Here is a 23421-nt window from a genome sequence, read left to right on the forward strand (position 1 = left end):
GTGAAGAGAACTGCAGTGATATGGTAGTGTGGACCAAGGGCGTTGCCAGTGGGAGGCGGGGAATCTGATCCCCATTTGATGGAGCAGGAGGCCAGGGTTCCAGAGGGAGAAACTGGTTGAGGAAGTGATGGTGCCTGGCTTTTCCAGTTCAGCCATGTCTGACCTTGAAGCCTGTGCACTCTTTCCTGCTTCGCTCTAATATAGTCTGATATCTCCTGTGGACTTGAGGGGCTGCGCCCCTGCTTTCACAGGCAAGCAGTGCCTCTGGCAGAGGCAGAACCAGATGGGCCTGGACTGGAAGCTCTTGATCTTTGTTTTTGCTGTACCACCTGTGACGGACCATTCAGGTCCTGGGAGAATGAACCCGTTAACCCCAGGAGGTCTTGATGTAAGATTCTCCTATCAAGTCACGAGTTCTTCAAGAGTAGCAGCTAGGCCTGATTTTGAGGGGAGCCACCTAAGTCTAACCTGGGATAAGTAGGTTCTTTGTGCACTTGTGGGAAATGCATGCATTTCCCCACTCTTTGGAGGACTGGAAATTGGAATGGGAAAATGCTTTTTGGATCTTGTATATGCTTGATCAGAAGCCTCTGGCTGCAGCAAGATGTTTATGATTCTGGCAAAGTCTTAGGCTGTGAGTGGTTTGAAAGGTCTAGCTCGAGTCTGGTGCGCAGATGTGCCTGGGTAAGTGAGCAAGCAGACAAGTACCCACTTACCAACCAGTGAGCCTCACAGTAACTTGAACAGGGCAAGCAGCAAGGCTGAGCGGTGAGTGGATTCTGACATCAGTGCCTGAGTTCAAATCCTGGTCCTGTCTATTAGCCTTGTGACCTTGGGCAACTCATCTCACTGCACTGTGCCTCAGTACTCTCATCTGGAAAACATAATTATTGCACCTGCTTCACAGGAGACAAGTAAGAGCATTCGGAACTGAGCCTGGCTTTTAGTGGGGCCATATAGGTGTCAGTATTAATACTTAGGGAATCACAGATGGTTTCTTGGATTCGGTTCCCCATCTCTGCTCTGCCTGTCATCAGCTGTGTAGCCTTGCATCAGTTTCTTCATCTGTGAGCCTCAGTTTTCCCATCTGCTAAAGGGATGTGACAGTCACTTTGGTGCTTGGATTGGATGCAGCAAGCATGGGCAAGGTAACTGAAGCATAGTGGCAGCTTCGAAAGATTGACAGTGGCCAGCATTTACTGATCTCTGTGAGAGCTTCGAGTTTGTTCTCTCTTTAGTCCTGCTGTGCATGCTGTGTGCTGTAGATGCTATGATTATGCCCATTTAACAGAGGGGAAAACTGAGGTAGTTCAGAGAAGTGAGCCAACTTGTTCAAGTATACTCAGCTAGTGAGTGACAGGACCAGGGAGGAGAGGTAGGGACCTTTTAAAAAACTACTGTTCCTCTTGAAGGCCTGATAGGATTCCGGGCAAATTCTACATTTTACTCCTGGTGTTTCTGTGTTTCCAGCATGTCTTGCTTTCCTTTTATCTTTTTTATTCTTTATTGATCTTAAGTGTAAAGCTCAATAGATTTTTACATATGTACGCCTTTGTGAAACCATCACCTAGATCAAGATAATTGAGTTGTTCCAGTGCCCCAGAATCACCCTCATTTCTGTCAGTTTTCCCAAGTTGTCATCCCAGGCAGCTGTCGTGGGAGCTCTGTCTAAGACGCGACAGTTTGGGTAGCAGAGTTTGGTCATTTTAGAGTGTGAAAGGAAGGGAACAGAGAAATCAAAAGCTTGCAGGGCCAAGGTGGGTGGAGAGGGTGTTTTTCTTTTAAAAATACATGGGTGGTTTTAAGGAGAAATTGAAGCGGCCCGTTCAGACAATTGTTTTGGTATCTGGCCCCAGGTCTGTGGTTCCTAACATGACTTGTGATATTATTTTAAGTGGGCAGATGGCTTTTGATAGCTTCTTTATCTTGATCTCAGCTCTTGCAAAGGGGAGGTTGGTGCTCACTGCAAGATCAGCGATGATCAGTGATAAGATTTTCTTTGTAGGTCGGTGGCTTTCTTGGCGAGTACATTTCAACTTATTATTGTTTTAAAACCTGGGTGCTGCCGGTGACATGGAGCGCTGTTGAAGAACAGCCACTCCCTGCGACCCAGCCCTCTTAGGAGATGGTAGAGGATCTTAGGGGCTAGCCTTCTGCGGGAGCCCTGTCATAGATGGCTTGCCATTCAGAAAGTGTTGGCTGCAGGCCTATTGTGCACCAGCACAGCCACATCATGTTGGGGCATGGGAGAAGTCTGTGCTAGCCCTTGGGATACAGCTCAGAAACTGAAATGGCTGCATTCCTCAAGTTGCTGGACTAGGCTTCTGATAACCCTCAGGCTTAGAGATGACCCATCAGCAAGCATTTATTGAAGGCCTGCCATGTGCTGGGCACAGTGCTAGGTTCAAATAGGGCAAAAACTGCAGACTGGTGCTAAGTTGTCAAAGGGTTGGTGGTGGAACTGGGTGGGAGGGGCAGGGATGGAGGGCTTGTTGAACAAGATCTGGCAGAGACCCTGCGGAGTATTTGCGTGCACAGTCTTATCTAACCCTTTCAACGTTCTCTGTGAGAAAGACTGTTTTGATCCTTCTTTTCTGGATGAGCAAACTGAGGCTCCCAGAGTCCAGAATCCCAGGGCCGGTGTGGGGAGGAGAGTCTTCCAGGTCTGCCTCGGCTTACACCCTTGGGAAGTGTCCTGTTCCTCTTAAAAATAAAGACAAGGAAGGCCTCAGCATGTCCTTTGAGCACCTCCTGCCTTCTCCCCCAGTCTGGCCTCCAGGTCTACTTGTTTCACCTCACACCATCCTTTGCCTTCTGAGCTTCTGTCACTGGGGTCTTTGCAAGGTGCTTTGCCCTTTCCTGCCTCAGAGCCTTTGTCCCTGCTGTTTCCCTCACCAAGAATGTTGGTCCTGTGCCCCTTGCAGCTCCTCATTTTGATCCTTCAATTCCCCTCCTGGAAGCCTGTCCGTCCCAGTGACCTCAGGCCCAGGTCTTTTTATAGCACTGATCAGCCAAGCAGGCAAGCCCTGATAGAGACTGTCATATAGCAGAGCAGATGAGCATTTCTACAGATCCAGGATCACTTTCCACCTTGCCTGGCAGTCCTACTTTATTCTGAGCCACTCTTGTCTTGTCCCTAAAGTGACTCTTTTGAATGTTCTTTACCTTCAGACTTCCTGCTTCAAAAAAACAAGTAGAAACCATAAGAGTGGAACTCCCTACGACTTGTAGCCCCCAAGCCTGCAAACTGATTTCCCACCTTTGTGTTTCCTCCCTTAGGCCAGTCCCCTGCTTACACTCTGTGTTCCATTTTTCCGCACCTTGCTCCAGAACCTGACATAATCAGTTACACTTTCTCTTCTGGCAGCTTTTCACTGCCCTCCTTGGCTGAGCCTCTCTATTGGCCTTTATACATGCCAGCGTCTCTACTGTCTTAACCATATGTCATTTGACCTTACTTCTGTCCATGCTGCTCCTGGCTAGCACCCAGTCACCCTTCTCCCCTTCACTGTTGACCCGTCTCTGAAGAGGTACCTACACCTCTCCACTCCTGCCCCTGCATCTACCAGATTCCAAAGGGGTGTTTTTGTTTTCTTGAAGTGGTTGAACACTCCTATTTAAAATACTTTCTTTCCTTGCCTTGGGACCACCCTCTGCTGCATTTCCTCTGAACTCTCTGGCTCTTCTCTTTCTCTCTGCTCTTTTCTTCAGCCTCATATATATTAACTCAGTACCTCTACTTGGCTGATGTCCCAAAGATGCCTCAAACTCTCCTCATTCAAGATTGACTCCATCACCTCTTCCATAGAGTCCTGAGCAGCCCCTTACTCCCCAACCCCTCCATTGCTCATTTTTCTTCTAAGCATCCTAAGCCCTCTCTGATCCTGTAGTCTGGGCCAAGGCCCCTTGTTCTAGGGCATTCTTTCCTTTTCTGAAGGCCCTGGCCTCAGTTTGTAGTGAGACGTTCATTAGGGGATTATTGGATGACCCTTTCTGCCCTGCTAGACTGTAAGCTCCGTGAGGGGTAGGGACATGGTCTGCTTTTGTTCACCACTGTATTCCCACAGGGCCTGTCACAGTGCCTGGCACTTAACAGGTGCTCAATAAATGTTTGTTGAAAGAATGAGTGTGAGTATCTTTTTTTGATATCTTCCTGCACACTGAATTGTAAGCCTCCTAGTCGGATTTGCTCACCATTTGTCTCCAGGGTCTGTCCCTGGGCTGATGCACAGTAAGGCCTCCATGATTTTTAGGTGTACCTGTAGGCGAATGAATGGGGACCTGACTTGCTATCCGAGTTAGCAGTTGGGACATCAGAACAATCAAAGTTGAAACAGGATGGGCCAGGGGTCATCTTAGTTGTCTAGAAAGTGAGGATTTTAGTGGGAAAGTGATCCTCTTTTATTCCATGGAAAACTAGTAGGGCATCATGGTCAAGGATGTGGGCCTGAGGCCACATTTTATGAAAACGGTACAGCTGGGATCTGAGCTGGGAGCTCCTGCTCTGGCACCCCAGTTCTCAACTGCTGTGCCAGGCTGGGTGATGGGTCTTACCAGCTGGGCAAGTTTCCTTCCTCTTTAGAGCCTCAGTTTCTTTTAGTGGGAATTTGGAGGGGAGTACTGTTGGTTAAGCACTTTAAAGGCAATTTCAAAATATTTCCTCAATCTGCCAAACAGCTCTCTGAGGTAGGTATTACTATTACATCCTCTTCACAATGAGGAAACTGAGGCACAGAGAGGTTAAATAACTTGCTCTAGGTCACACAGCTGGTAGGTGGTAGAGCTGGGGTTATTCAAAACTACATGTCATGACCCTTTATTGAGATGTGAGATCAGTTTACTCGATTCCAACAAACATTAAAAAACAGCATAGAAAATAATGAGTGCATCACAACATGTAGTAAAGGTAAGTGTTCAAAGAACAACTGGTTTTCAGATATATGTCTATATATTTACACATGTATGAGCGTGTACTGGGTTATGATGTAAAATGTATCTCACTGTGGGTCACTGCGAAGTGAATAGAGGCATTGCTTTAACAGAAACTCATAGCACAATAAACTGCTGAGCTTCCTCCCTCCACCCTACTGGGTTGTCCGTAAGTTCCAGAACTGACACACACAGCTGGGGAAGGCAAAGCAGTGCCCCACATAACTTGGCTTTCTCAGCCTCCTTCAAACCCCATTCTTTTCAGAAAGCAGATGGCTCAGGGTAACTGGGATTCCAAGTATCTTGGGCAAGTTTCCAAAGCCACCTGTCCCCTTGGAGAGTCAGCATTATCTTTGGGCTGACTGCATGGGAGCTGGGGTCTGCTGAGTTGCCCTTTGGGTTTCATTGCATGACCCACTTTGGGCTGGCCAGGTTCTTTGAAAACACGAGTGTTGGGGGTGCTCTCAGAGGACTTGGGTGGTGGCGGCAGTGATGTGACATCCCTAAAAGTCTGCTTTGCTCTTCTCCATGGTTGTCCACAGGGGTTGTCAGCCATCACTTGCTCACTCACTGTGATGATGCACTTTTTTTGTTCTGTCTTGGCTGGCCTAGGCTGGGGCCCCCAGCAGCTCTTTCAGAAACCCCACCCCCAGTCTCAGCTGCCATCAGGTCAGAGGCCACTGAGTCTCCTGATGGCAGGAAGACTTCTCAGGCCCAGGAGACAGGCGTGCAGGCCTGACGTGGCCCCTTCTAGGCCACACTGTCTTGACTAGCTGTCAGGAGAGCACCCAGAAGAGCACCCAAGATGCCCCCTGATCTGTGTGCTCCAGCTTGTGACTGCTCATAACCCTTAAGGTGATACCATGTGGCATGTGTGGGGTTGGTGCCAAAAGGGCAGGTTTCCTTCTCAAAAATTAGCAAGCACACTGGAGGTACAGTTTTGTTCTTAATCTCCCTCTCCAGTTTTCTAAGAACCCCTCTTCTCTGTTACCGATTATTGAGTCAGTATACATTTGTACTCCCATTTCTTTTACTATCCTCCTTTTGATTAAAATCCTAGCTGCCTCCAAATATTTACTGTGAAAGACAGTTCAAGGATAGTGTTTTTTTTTTTTTTTAAGGCCCAAAGTTTCAAACTGTCTTCAAAATGGAACCCTCTTTGGATGTTATCAGAGTGGTGTGTAGTTAGTAGTTAGTGTGTATAGAGAGTTCCTTGAGCCTCAGTTTCTGCATTTGCAAACAGTTTCTGCAAAAGGAAGGGTATTGCTTAGAAGGATAGATATGAAGGTTTTCACATGACTTAAGTGTATCAGTGAAAAGGGTCCACGGTGGAGGAGGAGAATGATGTTTGTGCCTCCTGCTTTCATTTCTTTGACATCAGAGGAAGGGAGAATGAACTGTGTACTTCTGCTGACTTCGTGGATCTTGGGATTGGCTGAATTGCTTGACCCAGTTTTTGGATGTCCCCCCTCTTCTCACCTTCCCTGGCTGTGGAAGAGATGTTCTAGGGGCAGAAGGATTGTTATGTCTTTGTTTTTCTTCTCTCTCTTCCTTCAAATGGACCGTGGAGTTCTTTCCTTGCTGTTTGCTGCATCCTGTGTTCCCCCTCTTATCTCTCATATATACCCAGGGCTCTGGAGTGGCTTTTAGAAGTCTGATTGTTGTGTACATGCACTGGGCCAGATGGCAGGGGAAGGCTGGCTTAGTCCTGCCCTAGAAGGAGGGTTGCCTCTCTGTTTGTGGGTCTTAAGGATGCTTGAGAAGACCCTGGGAAGATGACATTTTCTTTAATGAAGGACTACATTAGCCAAAGAAGTCAGCAGAATTTGTGTTGGGCCACAAATCCAAAGACCTGGATTTTCAGCCTACTCAAGGGACTGGTGCAGGACCAAGCCAGTTTGCTCCAAATCCCCCATTCTCATCCATGAAGTACAGGAGATGATGGCTGAGCTCCTAAAGTCACCCACTCCATGCCCTGTAGTCTCTGATTCTGGGAGATGTGAGCCCCAGTCTGTGGAGAAGGACAGATGGTCCTTTCTGGATCTTCCAGACTCTAGATCCATGTGCATTGTTCAAGCTTTATATTAGCACCCTCCCCAAGGGTGCTAATAAAAAGCAGTTCTTTCAGCCATTTCTGTGTCTGGTGGTCTTCTAGCCACATGTCCCACAAAGGCAGGGAAACTGGGAATGACAGTGTGGGCAAAAGGCAGATCGAAAGCAAAGCTTGAATGAAGATGGAGGGAGGGATCTTGTCCATTATTGCTGCTTCCTATCTACTCTGGAAAGGATTGGAGATGGGGCTGTGGTAAGATCCCAGCCTCCCTCATCAGTTTGTTGGTTGAGAGCACAGACTTAGGAGCTGAAAGGCCTATGTTTCTATCTTCACTGCATGACTGAGCTGTTTACTTGGCTTCTGTTTCATCATCTGTAAGATAAGGATAATACTGTCTACTTCAAAAGAATAAAAGTATCTCATAGGGTTCTCATGAGAATTAAGTGAATACATGTGAAGCTATGTGAAGCTATGCTACGAAGTACCATAGTAAGCACTATATTCAGGTCAGCTAGTGATAATTCTGTTTCTGTAGGTAATTGTGAAGATAATTGATTATATGTTTTCAAAAAAGTTGCAACCACTTCCGGAAGTGTCAATATCATACTGTACTTCTTAGAAAGAAAAAAGCCCTGAGCTATTGCTTCAGCTCTTCTCAGGTCTCCGTATGATTTTAGTTAATGGTTCCCTCATTGGAAACAGCTGATACTCATGAGAACAATGATTTCCGCATGATCCTCATGCCCTCACTTGTGGTAGGGACTGGGTGAAATACACTTGGTTTCTGCTACTCAGACCTTGGGGTCAGACTTGCCTGGCAAAGGAGGAAAAGACCAAAAAAATATCTATTCAGCCCCTGCTCTGTGCCAGGCCCTGGTGTCTGGCTTGAAGTCCTCATTTCCCATGACTGCCCTGTGTTTGGTGTATACATCCTGGCTCCTCTGTGCTCCGTTTTAAGATGAGGAGGGTGAGGTTCAGGAAGGTTAAGTATCCTGCCAGGCTGATACAGCAGTGGGTGGAGGGTTGGCAGAGGGACCTAGGCCTCTGCAACCTCAAATAACTGCCTTTTCTTCTGATCTTCCTGTTTTCCATTTGCTTCCTTCCTTCCTGTTGCTGTTTCCTGTGCCCCACAGTCCTCACTTGCCATTTCTTGGAAAAGATGGTTTCCTCCACAGCCAGAAATATACCCTAGAGAAATAATCCAAAGCTATGTCCTGGCAACCCACTCCAGTATTCTTGCCTGGAGAATCCCAGGGACGGGAGCCTGGTGGGCTGCGGTCTACGGGGTCGCACCGAGTCGGACACGACTAAAGTGACTTAGCAGTAGCAGTGATGTCTGCTGAAGTCTGCTTTGCCAGAGCAAGATGAAAGAAATAACCTAGCTGCCCAGTAGGAAGGGAATGGCTATGTACATTAAGGTCAGCCCATGTGATAGGAGCAGTAAACAGCCATTTCAGATGGTTACAAAAGTATATAATTCTGCTTCTTACTGTTAAGTGGACAAAACCAGCTGCAAAATTATGCCTGTAGAATCTAAATGATTCGTAGAATGTGTGGAATGAAATTTTCCAGAACAGTAATGGTGGTTGCCTCTGGCTGACGCATGACTTTCCTCCTGCTTCTTTACACGTTCCTGTATTTCGTCAGTTTTCTACAGTGAGTGTGTAGACTTTATGACCAGAGGATAGAGAGAGACAGCAGAAGAGAAACTGCAGCTATCAGGTGAGGGTGGCCCAGCAGAGAGGCTCAGAAAGTGCCGGTAGGTGGCAGAACTGGCCTTTCAGGGCATCAGATCCATGCATTCTCTCCTCCGCCCCACAGGCCTAACGAAGAGCTGAAGATGAAGAGTGCGGACGATAATACCCCTGCTGTGGGTAAGCAATTGGCAGGCTGTGGGAGTTTTAGCTTATATTTACTATTTCTATCTTCCTCTTCTTTCTCCATAAATTAAGAGGCACCCTCTGCCTTAGATTGTCACAGAAAGCTTCAGAGGCAAATCTGACAACTGGCTAGAAGCATATATTTTCTTAATCAAACCAGGCCAGTTCATATACTTGCCTGGCCCCAACGCTGTCCTCCTCTTTCCAGCAGAGCGTCCTGATGTCCAGGAGACAGTGGGTCCCTTGGTGGCCCCCACACCTCTCCGTCCATGGCCCCAGATGACACTTCAGGTAAGCAGACCTGGCAGCCTCTGGATGAACGGCCCGATGAGAGGCTGGGTGGTGGGGGCTGACTTGCTCTGGGTCAACCCTAGGTAGAAGTTTGTTGCTGTTTAGTCGCTAAGTGGTGTCCGACTCTTTGAGACCCCATGGACTGCAGCACACCGGGCTTCCCTGTCCTTCACTATCTCTCGGATTTTGCTCAAACTAATGTCCACTGAGTTGGGGGAGACCCCCAAGTCAGAACTTGGTGGCAGAACAGTAGAATGCAGTTATTTGGGCTTATAGAAATGTCATTTGCTTAGCAAATATTTATTGAGTGCTTGCTCTGTGCCAAGCACTGTTATGGACACTGGTTACACAGTAATGACCAAAAACACTGTCTTCATGGGGCTTACTTACATTTTAGTGGAGTGAGACATAATAAAACAAAGTAGTAGTTAAAATGTATGGTATTTTACCAATTAAAAAACAAATTTTAAAAATATGGTATTTTAGATGATGAGTGCTAAGGAAAAAAATAAAGGGATAAAGAGAGAGAGTATGTTGGTGTGTGTGTGGGAGGGGGGTTTAGAGGAGGGGAGATGTTTGCAACTTCAGATTGGGTGGCCAGGGAAGGCCTTAGTGGTCAGTGAGATTTGAGTGAAGAGCTGAAGAAAGTGAAATAGTGAGGCATGTGGATAACTAAGGGAAGAACATCTCAGGCTAGTGCAAAGTCCCCAACTGGGGCTGTGGCTAATATGTGTGAGGAGCAGCAAGGAGGTCAGTGCAGAGGGGCAGAGTGAGTGCAGGGGAGCGGCAGGAGGTGAGGTGGGGGAGGTTGGGGAGGACAGATTGTGTGGGACCTCATGGGATGTGGAGAGGACTCTGGCTTTTACTCTAAATGGCAGGGGAACAGAGTGGGGCTGTGATCTGACTTAGGGTTTAGCTGGTTCCCTCTGGCTGCTTTGAGGAAAATAGACCGTGGGGTTGAGGGCAGAAGCTGGGGGACCCTTAGGAAGAGGAGGTTACTGCAGTGGTCCAGGTGAATGATGCTGGTGCTGGCAGGGAGAGAGAGAGATTCTAGAGATGTAAGTGTGTGTGTGTGTGTGTGTGTGTGTGTTAACTTTTTAATACAAAGATTTTCAAGCGTATCAAAGTAAAGCAACCAGGAATTCCCTGGCAGTCCAGTGGTTAGGATTCCATGTTTCCACTGCACAGGGTGTGGGTTTGATCCCTGGTCAGTGAAATTAAGATTCTGCATGCCATGCTATGCTAAGTCACTTCAGTCGTGTCTGACTCTGTGCGACCCCATAGACGGCAGCCCACCAGGCTCCCCGTCCCTGGGATTCTCCAGGCAAGAACACCGGGGCGGGTTGCCATTTCCTTCTCCAATGCATGAAAGTGAAAAGTTAAAGTGAAGTCGCTCAGTCGTGTCCGACTCTTAGCGACCCCATGGACTGCAGCCCAACAGGCTCCTCCGTCCATGGGATTCTCCAAGCAAGAGTACTGGAGTGGGATGCCATTGCCTTCTCCTCTGCATGCCATAGGAGCAGCCAAAATAATAATAATAATAATAATAATAAGGAAACTAGTATAAGGAACGGATAAGGTGATGGCACCCCACTCCAGTACTCTTGCCTGGAAAATCCCATGGATGGAGGAGCCTAGTAGGCTGCAGTCCATGGGGTCGCTAAGAGTCGGACACGACTGAACGACTTCACTTTCACTTTTCACTTTCCTGCATTGGAGAAGGAAATGGCAACCCACTCCAGTGTTCTTGCCTGGAGAATCCCAGGGATGGTGGAGCCTGGTGGGCTGCCGTCTATGGGGTCACACAGAGTCGGACACGACTGAGGCGACTTAGCAGCAGCAGCAGCAGTATAAGGAACCCACATATACTTATCACCCAGCTTCAACAAATTTTAGCACATCCATTCCTACTTTTTCTATACTCCACCCACCCCTTCTTCTCGCCTTCCCTATGAAATTATTTTGGAGAAGATTTAGACATTATGTCATCCACAAATACTTCAGTTTGTATTTCAGAAAATTAAGCACTCAAAAAAAAAAAAAAACCCACAATACATCATTCCCCCTCAGAAGATTAACAGTAATTCCTTAGTATTACCAAATATTTGGTCAGTGTTCAAATTTCCTTATATTGTAAGTGTTTTAGGGTTCAAACAAGGTCAACACATTGCATTTGGTTGATGAGTCTTTTTAGAATTTTAAATCTATTTTACAGTTGTAAAATTGTTTGTTGACGAAGACTTGTTTGTCCTATAGAGTTTCCCACAGTCTGGATTTGGCTGATTGCATCCACGTGGAAACACATTTCTACTTAATTTTTATTAATTTATTCTATTTTATTTGATCTAATATTAGGTTTAATTAATTTATTAAACTATTAATTTTTATTAAATACATTTATTAAATCTGTTATTAAAGTAATTCAAATAGAATCAATTCTGTTTACTTCTATTTCCATTTTATTTATTAGCTGAAATTCTTCTCTAAAGAAAAGCTTTCTCTCATCAACTATTTGGCTACCTTGAGCATATATACACTGAGGATATATATAGTTTGTATAGAAAGCTGGATAAATATTTAAAATTTTCCCTTTCATTTACCAGTTTTCAGAAGAAATGAACACCAAAGGTGACCAGTTAGGGATTTAAGTTTTGGGGTGATATTATTAACTCATGAATTTTAAACATATTTGATGAGTTTCAACCCATTGAACCTATTTATTTATTTTGATAATAAATTTAACTGCTTAAGTTGAACTGTCTCTGGCCAGTGGGAATTTATTTTCATTGGCTCCAGACTTGTTTTGACACATCCCCAACATTCTTTGAGCACTTTCTTACATTCTGGTATGTCAGTATGTCACAACCTCATCTTGTACTTTTCCTGCCCCATACTTGAAAAACAGTCATTTATTTCAGGATCCCTGATTCCTTTTAGTGGAGAATGGTATTTAGAAACCAAGATCTGGGAGCTAGGAATGCTTGTTGCTACTAGACTGGTCATTGTTTCTAGGCCTTGTCAAAAGACAGTGCTAGGAAATACAATTTTTTTTTAAAGAGAAAATATATGAATTCATATGGATGTCCTGGGTATGTTTTGGAGGTCAACCAATAGTTTTTACTGATAGTTGTTCATCAAATATTGGTGCCCACTGAATTGCTCAGCTTTATGATCTGCAGGAAGTCCCCTTTTATTCCATCTATTTTAATATAGGCATACTCTTTGGAGTTAAGGAAATTATAGTTCTTTAAGGAGTTTTCATCTGGAAACACTTGTGGGGCTGGGTGCAGGCTGTCAGCAGTTCTCATTGTCTCTGCTTGTTTCCCTGCCTCCCCTGCCTCTTCATTCCCTTCCCTTTCTCTCTGCTCCCACCTCCCACCATGGTTTCCAGGTTTCTGAAGTTACAGTGACTGGCAGACCCCCAGAGGAAGGTGATGTCACCAGAAGCAGCCCGCCTGTGACTTTCACAGAGGTTCCCCAGGCACCGGCCATCAGGATTCCCCTCTCTTCTTCTCTCTGCGCCCTGGGTCGCTCTCCCCGGGACCAGGCCTCTGGGCCTGATGCAAGTGAGGGGGCAGCTGGGCCTCTCCTGGAACCGAGCCAGCGACAGATGGAGGCCACGTGGGAAGTATCCAGCGAGAATGGAAGGGGCCGAAAGGAGCCCATAGTGGGAGCTGTCATGGACAAGCCTCCCGGGGGGCTGGAGGTTGTGAGTGGGTTGGAGGAGCTGCTTGGAGAGGACACCATCGACCAGGAGCTGGAGCAGCTCTACCAGTCCCACCTGAGCCGCCTGCGGGCTGCCGTGGCTGCTGGTGGGGCGGGAGGTGGTGGGGAGGGGTCCATAGATGGAGGGGTGTCCCCCAGCCAGCCCCTGGGCATACTCACAGACCGCGACCTGATCTTGAAGTGGCCTGGCCCTGAGCGGGCCCTGAACAGTGCCCTGGCTGAGGAGATCACGCTGCACTATGCCCGGCTGGGACGTGGTGTGGAGCTCATCAAGGACACCGAGGACCCTGATGAGGAGGGGGAGGGGGAAGAGGGGCTCTCCATCATACCCTCCAGCCCAGAAGGGGACACCCCTAAGGAATCACCTCCAGAAATCCTCTCGGGGGCCCCTTCTTTGGTATCCACTATGGGAGATGTGTGGCTCCCATGGGTGGAGGGTTCTGGATGTAACAGCCCTGTGGCTCTGGGTATAGAGGGTCAATTCAGTGGGGCTCCAGAGAAGGGGACGAGCAAGGACTCTGACTCTTTGCACGTGAGTAGGATGATATCTGGGGTGACTGGGTCCTCAGGTGCCACAGAAGCCCAGATGGAGTTTACCACTGAGTTGGCAGACAGGCTGATTTCTGTATCTGGCCAGGAGCCAGCTGCTCTGGTCCTGCAGGGGCGGCAAGATCTCTCCCTCCTTGGTCCCTTAGGGACTGAAGTCTGTCCTTCCAGCCTGGCCAGGCCCCATGTAAGCCCCCAGGATGAAGGGGGTTCAGGCCCAAGCCTTGAACCCCCAAAGAGGTCTCCTACCCTAGCAGACCCTGCAGAAAGCATGTGTGTATTGCCTCCCCAGCTCTGGGGACCCCTGACCCAGACTCTGGGGGTCCTAGCTGTGCTGGTGGTGGTCCCTGTGGCTCTGAACAATGGTATGTCCCTCCTGGTGCTTGCACTGTGCCTCTCTCTGGTCTGGTTCTTGTAGGAGCTGCTTGTGAGATGAGCAATAACAGGTTTCCCCTCTCTGGGGAGGGGCAGCCCCTGCATCACCCCCCCCCCCAGAGGGTTCAGATGGGTTGTGTGGTCTGTTCAGTGAACAGTCCTTTGCTTCTGAGAATACTTGACTGGAGAGAGACCTCTTTGTCCCTCAGCTCTCCAGTGAGCACGGGGTTCCCTGTGGTGATACCAGTGGAGAGAAGTGGCATGCGGGGATGGTGTAAGAACTTGCAGAATGGAATTGGGCATGTCCTCCCCTCCCACCCCACCCTCAAGCCTGTATTTATTTTTGTATAATTCTCTGGTTGAGGGAGAGTGGTCATGAGCTGGTCTTGGGGCACAATTACCCAGAGATGTATTTATTAACAGCCAACCTGTGCAACCTGCTGGAGCTTTATTTTTAATTTAATTTATATAGAGTACCTATTATTATACGCCACAATAGAACTCTATGAGAAACAATGTGTCTTGTTGTGCAGTGTTTTCCTCTTTGGGCCTAAATGTGCAGGGTGGCCACGTTCTGTGGAAGGACCATGGTGGAGAGTGGGTGGGGGTGGATGGGTGGGGTGGGATGTGGTCATACCTGCTGCTGCTGCTTCAATATGTCCTTGAGGATCTTTGTCATCTCACCTATGGTACTAAAATGTAGTCTGGTGGTCTTGCGGGAGTGGGGGCAGATCCTTTGGTCTTTTCCACCTTCTGCCAGGGGTGGAGGAAGAATGGTGGCCACATGAGTGTTTGATATCACACATATGACTCTATGACATGTGGCCAGCTGTGGATGAGGGGATATTGGTTGTGAATCAGCCACAAGGTTTTGAGGTTAGTGAAAAACAAAAACAGCCTTTGACACACAGGGAGAGCCCTCTGCCCTCAGGATTGGGATGGCCTCAGAAAGGACAGAGGACTTAATGTGTCATAGTTGAGTTGCTGTCCAAGACATTGCATTCTAACTCAAAACTGGAAACCCAGAATCTTTGAAAGGAAGGATAGATGTATATACTGCATGCAAATGAAAAACTCTATATAGCAAAATAAAACACCATAAATTTATTTACTTGCCTTCACAGCAAAACTTTATGTCATCTTTCTTTAGTCCTTCTCCTCCAGGGCTCCAATGCTTTTCTGAAACAGCCCCAATTGGATTTTTTTTGCCTAGCCACTTCAGCAAAAGTGCTGAAGACACTGGTGATACTCACATTATGCTATTGACAGTCATCTCAGACCTAATCAGACTTAATTGATTGACAGTATTTGACACAGTGGGCCATCAACTCAACCTTGAAATCCTTTCTTCACTTGGTTTCCAGGATACCACACTCTTGTAAGTTTTCCTCTTTCCCCACTGGCCACTCTTCTAGAACAGTACCTGGCACATAGTAAGTGTTCAATAAATACATTTTGAAAGAAATAAGTGAACAAACAAATGTATGTGGGGAAATACAGAGACGTGGCTAGAGAACTTAGCTGATAATTCAGTGGTTACAGCTCATTTCAGCTCCACAAGTGTTGATGTGTGCTCTACTCTAGGACATAGAGGAAAGGGCCCATGGTCTAGTGGGAGAGACAGACACAGAGGGGGTTAGTACCACAGTGTGGTTAGAGCATTAGCAGCAATGGATCCAGTGAGCTGTGGGGGCCCTAGGACAGGTGCTCAGTCCAGTGTAGGGACTCTTAAAGCCTTCTTGGAGGATGTGGTGCCTGAGCTGCATTTTGAAAAACAAGAAATGGGAAGTCCCTGGCAGTTCAGTGGTTTGGTGCTTTCACTGCCACAGCCGAGGTTCCATCCCTGTCAGGGAACTAAGATCCCATAAGCCGCCTGGCACACACAAAAAACAAACAAAACTAACAACAACCCTCCTTCTCCCCTACAAAACAAGAAGGAATCCACCAGGTGATGAAGGGAAGAGAGGGTAGTCCCGTCAGAGGGAATAGCATTGCTGAGGTCAGGAAGTAGAAAACAGCTTGTTGTTCAGTTCGTAAGTTGTGTCTGACTCTTTGTGACCCCATGGACAGCAGCACACCAGGATTACCTGTCCCTCACCATCTCTCAGAGTTTACCCAAGTTTCTCTGCCAAGAAAACAGCTGTGTGTGCTGTCACTTCAGTCATGTCTGACTCTTTGTGACCCCATTGACTGTAGCCTGCCAGGCTCCTCTGACTATGAGATTTTCCAGGCAAGAAAACTGCAGTGGGCTGCCATTTCCTTCTCCAGGGGATCTTCCCAACCCAGGGATCAAACCTGTGTCTCTTGTGTTGGCAGGAGGATTCTTTCAACACACTCATATTTCACCTTTTAATGAGCACACTCATATTTCACCTTTTAATGAGGATACTCTGACTTTGTTAAGTATCAAAGTTTAGACATGTGCCCTTGGCCTTCCACTGATGTGATAATTTGCTCAGTGTCCAAAAAAGAAACTTTATGCCAATTGGGCTGAAAAACTAGGTAAAATGGACAAATCACTCGCAGACATATAATTTGCCAAAACTGACTCAGATGGCTTCAGTGGTGAAATGCTCTGAGGAATAATAATAATGTGTAATAATTACAATAATAATTCCAATTTTATAAAAGCAATTCTAGATTGTAGAAAAAGAGGGAGCATTTCTAATTCACTTTATGGGACTTATATAACCTTGATACTAAAACCTTCTGAGTAAAAAAAATATTAATGAGATATTAGAAAATAGATGTGGGACTTTACTGGTGGTTCAGTGGCTAAGACTCTGCACTCCCAACGCAGGGCCCCAGTAACTAGATCCCACATGCCGCAACTAAGACCTGAAGAAGACAAATAAAGAAATATTAAAAAAGAAAATAGATGTAAATGTTTTAAACTAAATGAAAACTTCCTGTCTTTGTTCAGGCTACTATAACAAAATAGTGTAGACTAGGTGGCTAATAGACAAAAACATTGATTTCTCATAGTTATGGAGGCTGGGAAATCCAAGATCAAGGTGCTGGCAGATTTGGTGTCTGGTGAGGGCCAACTTCCTGGTTCATGGGCGGCTCTCTTCTTGCTGTGTCCCCACACAGTGAAGGAACAAGGATGCTCTCTGGGCTATTTTATTAAAGCACTAATCCCATTCATCACGGGCTTCCCTGGTGGATCAGCTGGTAAAGAATCCGCCTGCAATGCGGAAGACCTGGATTCGATCCCTGGAGAAGGGAACAGCTACCCACTCCAGTATTCTGGCCTGGAGAATTCCATGGACTGTATAGTCCATGGGGTCGCAAAGAGTCATACACGACTGAGTGACTTTCACTCTCTCTTTTTCAATCCCATTCATGAGAGCTCCACTTTCATGACCTTGTCACCTTCCAAAGACCTCCTCCTAATGCCCTCACACTGAGGATTAGGTTTCAACTTTTGAATTTTGAGGGGACACAAACACAGTCTATAGTTATACTGAGCGACTAACACACACACACACACAGGATGCCTGCTATCACCATTTCTGCTCAGTATCGTACTGGGGGGCCTAGCAAGCACAGTAAGGCAAGGAAAAGAAGTACAGAATTGCCATTATTTGTAGATGATGCGTGTGTGCATGCTCAGTTGCTTCAGTCGTGTCCCACTCTGAGACCCCATGGACTCTGTAGCCCACTAGGCTCCTCAGTCCATGGGATTCCCCAGGCAAGAATACTGGAGTGGGTTGCCATGCCCTCCTCCAGGGGATCTTCTTGACCCAGGGGTGGAACCTGGGTCTTCTGCATTATAGGCGGATTCTTTATCACTGAGCCACCAGGGAAGCCCCATTTGTAGATGATACCACTGTATATTTAGAAAATTCAAAATAGTCCATGGATAAATTATAAGAATTATTAAGTGTTTTATATTTCTGGGACTTCCTCAGTGGTCCAGTGGTTAAGACTGTGCTTCCACTTCAGGGGCCACGGATTTGATCCCTGGTGGGGGAACTAAGATTCTGCATGCTGTACGGTGAGGCCAAAAAAAAAAAAAAAAAAAAAAAAAGAGAGAATTTTAAGCTTTCTGATTTAAAATCCATATTTAAAAATCTACTGCTTTTATATGCTAACAACAAAGAAAATTTTAATAAAGATACCATTTTTGAACTTCTTAGAAATTAATGAAAGAAGCCAACATTCTTGGGAAAAATATAAAACTTTATAGAAAGAAATTTTAAAATACTAAATAGATACACGTATTTATCAAATGGAAGACTCAATGTCATAAAGCTTTCAGTTCCCTCTAAACTGTTTTATAGGTTCAATACAAATAAAGTCGTGATTTCAATAGATATTGTGTCTGTGTATCACAACAAGATAATTCTTAAATTTATGTGGAAGTCCCAACAAGCCGGGGCACCTATACTTACTCTAAAGGTATAGCAATTAAGATGGTGTGATACTGCTGCAAGGGTAGACAAATAGGCCAATGAAAGATAGTAGTCTCAGAAACAGACCCACTTGTCTGTTGACAGAGAATATGTGGCCAAGGAGGTACTGTGAGATCGGACTTCCAATATGGTTAGATTTCTAATAAATGGAACAATCTGTTTTCCATATTGAAAAAAATGAAATCAGATCCCTACCTCAAAACACAAATAAAAATAGTACTAGATGGATTGAAAACCTAAATGTGAAAGACAAAAGAGCTTTAAGACTTTAATATAGTATAGAGGTTTTTCTTAATACAGAAAAAACACTAACCATAAATGACAATTATAAAACATTCAATTACATTAAGAATGTCTATTAATCAAAACTACCATAAAGAGAATGAAAACCACAAATTGGGGCACAAATTGGGAGAAGATAACTGAAACACATTTAACTGATTAAAGACTCAAACGTGGAATATATTAAAAACTACAAATAGAAAAACCAAAAGTGACATGAAGTGTGTAAATAGTTTATTCGTAGAATGGACTATTGTGCAATAAGAATGAAAGATCTATGAATACATGGAACAGCCTGGATGAACCACACAGATATGCTGTTGAGCAAAAGAGTGAAATCGCTCAGTCGTGTCCGACTCTTTGCGACCCTGTGGACTGTAACCTACCGGGCTCCTCCGTCCGTGGGATTCTCCAGGCAAGAATACTGGAGTGGGTTGCCATTTCCTTCTCCAGGGGATCTTCCTGACCCAGGGATTGAACCTGGGTCTCCCGCCTTGCAGGCAGACGCTTTAACCTCTGAGCCACCAGGGAAGCCCAAACATAAATGCTTACACACTGTATGACTCACTTACACAAAATTCAAAAACAGGTGAAGTGAATCCATTACTACTGGTAAAATTACAAAGAGAATCAAGGGAATAATAATCATCAAGTCATAATAGTGTTTACTTCTGGAGGAGGGAAGAATGTGATTGGGAAGGGATCCAGGGGACTTCTGGAATGTGGATAATGGTCTACTGCTTGATCTGGGTGGTTGTTCATAGATATGAAATTCATTAATCTTCATTAAGATGTACATTTCTCAAGTGAAAAAAAACACCAAAGACAACTAAAAATGCAGTGAGAAGTAGGAGTAATATGATTCTCTGGGACTCCTCCACACAGGCTCTGAGCCACCCAAATTTCCTTGTCTAGACCACGAAGTGTAGACTACTTCCGTCAGAACCTCCTCTGGAGTCAGAGTCCTCTTAACCATCAGTCTTGGAAGTTACTGACGTTCCCTCAGCCCTGTCTGAAGTCATATTTTGCAGAAATTGTTTATTCTTTATCTCCTGACACCAGCGGTGGTGTGGGGATACCTCTCTGAGGGGATGGATCAGTTCAGTTCATTCGCCCAGTTGTGTCTGACTCTTTGTGACCTCAAGGATTGCAGCACACCGAGTTTCCCCGTACTTCACCATCTCCCAGAGTTTGCTCAAACTCATGTCCATTGAGTTGGTGACGCCATCCAACCATCTCATCCTCTGTCATCTCCTTCTCCTCCTGCCCTCAATCTTTCCCAGCATCAGGGTCTTTTTCAATGAGTTAGTTCTTCGCATCAGGTGGCTAAAAAAAGTATTGGAGCTTCAGCTTCAGCATCAGTCCTTCCAATGAATATTCAGGACTGATTTCCTTTAGGACTGACAGGTTTGAGGGGATGGATAGGATCTGCTAATTTTGTCCTCAGACTCTGGAGTCCATATTCCCTTGGACCTCATTCACATTCATACTAACTGAGGAAATGTGGTTTTAGAGTCTGGTAAATGTGCTATAAAGGCCAGAACCTCAAGTCCTGGTTGTGTGACCTCGGGCAAATCATCTTTCCTCTCCTGGCCTTTGTTTCTCATTCATAAGAGGGGGTTAGTGCCCACCGGGCTTTGGAGAAAATATGTGTAATGGCCTTATTTATGACCACATTTTTTTTTCACAGCACCATACAGCTTGTGGGATCTTAGTTCCCCAATAAGGGATTGAACCTGGGCCCCTGACAGTGAAAGCACTAAGTCCTGACCACTGGACCTCCAGGGAATTTCCCATGACCACTTTTGATTAATCTAGTAATCCAGGCGGTGGAGTAGGGTGAGCAAGAGGCGGGGCTCTGGAATGACACAGTCCAGGACTAAATTTCCATGATGTCACATGATGGGCAAGTTACACAATCTCTCTGTGTCTCCCTTTGCTCCTCTGTCATCACGAGTGATGACTTTCCCTCCTCACAGGGTTGTGGTGAAGGTTAAATGAGATAACACTTTCACCTGGGGCAGTGCTCGACCTGAGCAAGTAAACATCAGTTGTTATCAGCCCCTTCTAGATCTCACAATCACAGGCTCATGACACTTTGTGTCTACCTTCAAGTATGTGTATTATTATAGTGGTGGATAATGGGCAGGGGGCCTCCTTTGTATCCCAGGCCCCTTCCCTGTCTGCCACCTTGAGAAGCACTGGGTCCCAATATACCCTCCTCAGTGGACCTGCACCCTCCTGTCTCCCCCTGTCTCAGAGACTGATGGAAGGGACAGAGCCACCATCTCATCCCAGGGCCAGGGGCCACAGGACTGGACATTTCTGATAGAGTGGAGGCCTGAGAAGGAGGAAGGAAGGGAGTGGAGAGGATATGTGTTTCCCCATCTGCTGCTGCTGCTGCTGCTAAGTCGCTTCAGTCATGTCTGACTCTGTATGACCCCATAGACGGCAGCCCACCAGGCTTCCCCATCCCTGGGATTCTCCAGGCAAGAACACTGGAGTGGGTTGCCATTTCCTTCTCCAATGCAGGAAAGTGAAAAGTGAAAGTGAAGTCGCTCAGTCATGTCCAACTCTTCAAGACCCCATGGACTGCAGCCCACCAGGCTCCTCCGTCCATGGGATTTTCTAGGCAAAAGTACTGGAGTGGGGTGCCATTGCCTTCCCCATTCCCCATCTAGTGGTTTCCTGTTATTGATGTAACAAATTTACAACAAACTCAGTGGCTTAAAACAACACAAATGTATTATCTTTCAGTTCTGGAGGTCAGAAGTCTCACAAGGTGTCCTCAGGGCTGCATTCCTTCTGGGCCTTCTGAGGGCTCTCGGTGAGAAACCATTCCCCTGCCTTTTCAAACTTCTAGAGGCAGCCTGCAGTCCTTGGCCCCTTTCTTCCATCTTCAAAGCCAGCAATAACCAGTCTAGTCTTTCTCACATCAAATCACTCTCTTTCTTGCCTTCTTCTTTCACTTATAAGGACCTTCATGATTACACTGGGCTCACCCAGATAATCCAGGATGATCTCCCCATTTCAAAATACTTAAATTTAATCACACCCACAAAGTCTCTGTTGCCATGTAAGGTGACATATTCCAGGTCCTGTGGTTTGGGACATGGACATCTTTTGAGGGGGCATTATTCTGCCTTATCAAATACCCCCTCCTTCACCAGATCTCTCTGGTGACCGCCAGTGTCCCCACACTGGAGCCACAGAGGTGGACCAATGGGTTTTACCATTGAAGGAGACAAGGTGCCCAACCCGTGGGGGAGAAGAGCATGTCAACAATTATTTAAGACTGAGTGATTCTTGTAATAATAAAAATAACAATACCATCACCATTAACCACACAGCTACTCTGTACCAGATGTTAGTGGATCACATTACATGAATCATGCTTTTCTCACACCAACTGCATGATGTAAATTCAACTTTTATCACCACTATACAGATGGGCAAACTGAGACTCTGAGTGCCTTCCATGTTCTCATCAGCCCTGAGTACAGTCCTTTGCCTTCCTGATCTTCCTCTCCCTCTTTCTCCTCATTACGAGGCCCAGTATCTTGATCTCACAGTGGCCTCTCTCTCTGTCCTGATTCTCTTGGCCCTCAGCCTGGCTGTTACTGGACCACCTCCTATAACCTCCCCACTTCCCATTCTGGATGTCTGTGATGCAGGGTGAGTCCAGGTCCAAACCCGAGGATGCTGCTAAGTTAAATCAGCCTTTTGTTTTCATTCACGGAAGCTTGCCTGAAGCCTTGGCCCCACAGGAGGTCTTGGCATCACCAGGCACAGCTCAGCCACCAACTGTCCACATTACAGAGATACCTGCCTTTGCCAGCAGGGGCGTCTCATCTCCAAGACTGGGAAAGTGTCTGAGAACACAGAGGAGGAACAGAGGCAGAAACATTCACACCTGAGAAGGTCACAGGCCTCTGGGTGTGTGAGCCCCAGGCCTGGGTGTCCCTTGGAGCCTCCTTCTCTGTGAGTGGACAGCTGGAGGCAGCCTAAGGTCAGCTCTGCTTCTTGCTCCTGGGGGACCCTGGAAGACTCTGGTTTAAGCTCAGGGTCTTTTGCAGATGGCCATCCCAATTTGGAGGGGACAGCATGGATTTGATTCCCGGTCAAGTAACTAGATCTCACATGCTGCAACGAAGATAGGAAATCAAGCATGCTGCGACTAAGATCCGGCACAGCCAAATAAATAAATATAAAAAAAATTAAAAATGAAAAAAATCATACAGTAAAATTGACCTTGGGAGTTCTGTGAGTTTTAACACGTGTGGATTCATGTAACTACCACCACATTCAGGATACATGACTGTCCTATCACCCTACAGAACTTCCTTGTGCTGTCCCTTCATAGCCACACCTTCCCACACAAATATGACTAACTGATATTTTACAAAGGTGTGTCTATGTGTCTATAACCCTTTGCCAATACTACACTGTCTTGATTATTGTAACTTTATAGTAATTCTTAAAAGCCATGTTGGGGCTTCCCAAGTGATGCTATGGTAAAGAATCTGCCTGCCAATGCGGGAGACAGTAAAAGACATGGGTTTGATCCCTGGGTTGGGAAGAGCCCCTGAAGGAGAGCATGGCAATCCACTCCAGTATTCTTGCCTGGGAAATCCCATGGACAGAGGAGCCTGGCAGGCTGCAGTCCATAGGGTCCCATAGAGTTGGACATAACTGAAGCAACTTTGCACAAAAAACCATGTTAGTCCTCCAATTTTGTTCCTCCTTTTCAAAATTATTTTGACAGTTGTAGTTCTTTGTTTTTTCACATCTATTTTATTCTCTATTATTTTTAATTAAGAAAAGTCTTTTGGCCACGCCACACTGCTTATGCAATCTTAGTTCCCCAAACAGGGATTGAACCCTAGGCCCTTGGCAGTGAAAGCACAGAGTCCTAACCACT

General features: G+C 46.1%; 1 protein-coding gene across 4 annotated transcripts in view; it reads left to right on the forward strand.

Annotated features, from left to right (window-relative positions):
• The window catches only part of PPP1R3F (protein phosphatase 1 regulatory subunit 3F), a 16405-nt gene extending 2089 nt beyond the window's left edge, over nucleotides 1-14316 (forward strand). For 2 of the 4 annotated variants that reach the window (XM_061410098.1, XM_061410096.1), the window contains exons 2-4: nucleotides 8804-8856; nucleotides 9074-9153; nucleotides 12545-14316. In XM_061410098.1, coding sequence (XP_061266082.1) covers nucleotides 8823-8856; nucleotides 9074-9153; nucleotides 12545-13843 — 1413 coding nt within the window. In that variant the 5' untranslated portion in view covers nucleotides 8804-8822 and the 3' untranslated portion in view covers nucleotides 13844-14316. Of the gene's footprint in view, nucleotides 1-8803; nucleotides 8857-9070; nucleotides 9154-12544 lie in introns of all 4 variants that reach the window. The other 2 variants (XM_061410097.1, XM_061410095.1) reach the window with 1 other exon arrangement.
• The last annotated feature ends 9105 nt before the right edge of the window (nucleotides 14317-23421 follow it).

The sequence above is a fragment of the Bos javanicus genome, chromosome X, assembly GCF_032452875.1.
Source record: "Bos javanicus breed banteng chromosome X, ARS-OSU_banteng_1.0, whole genome shotgun sequence".
In the NCBI taxonomy this organism is placed as follows: domain Eukaryota; kingdom Metazoa; phylum Chordata; class Mammalia; order Artiodactyla; family Bovidae; genus Bos; species Bos javanicus.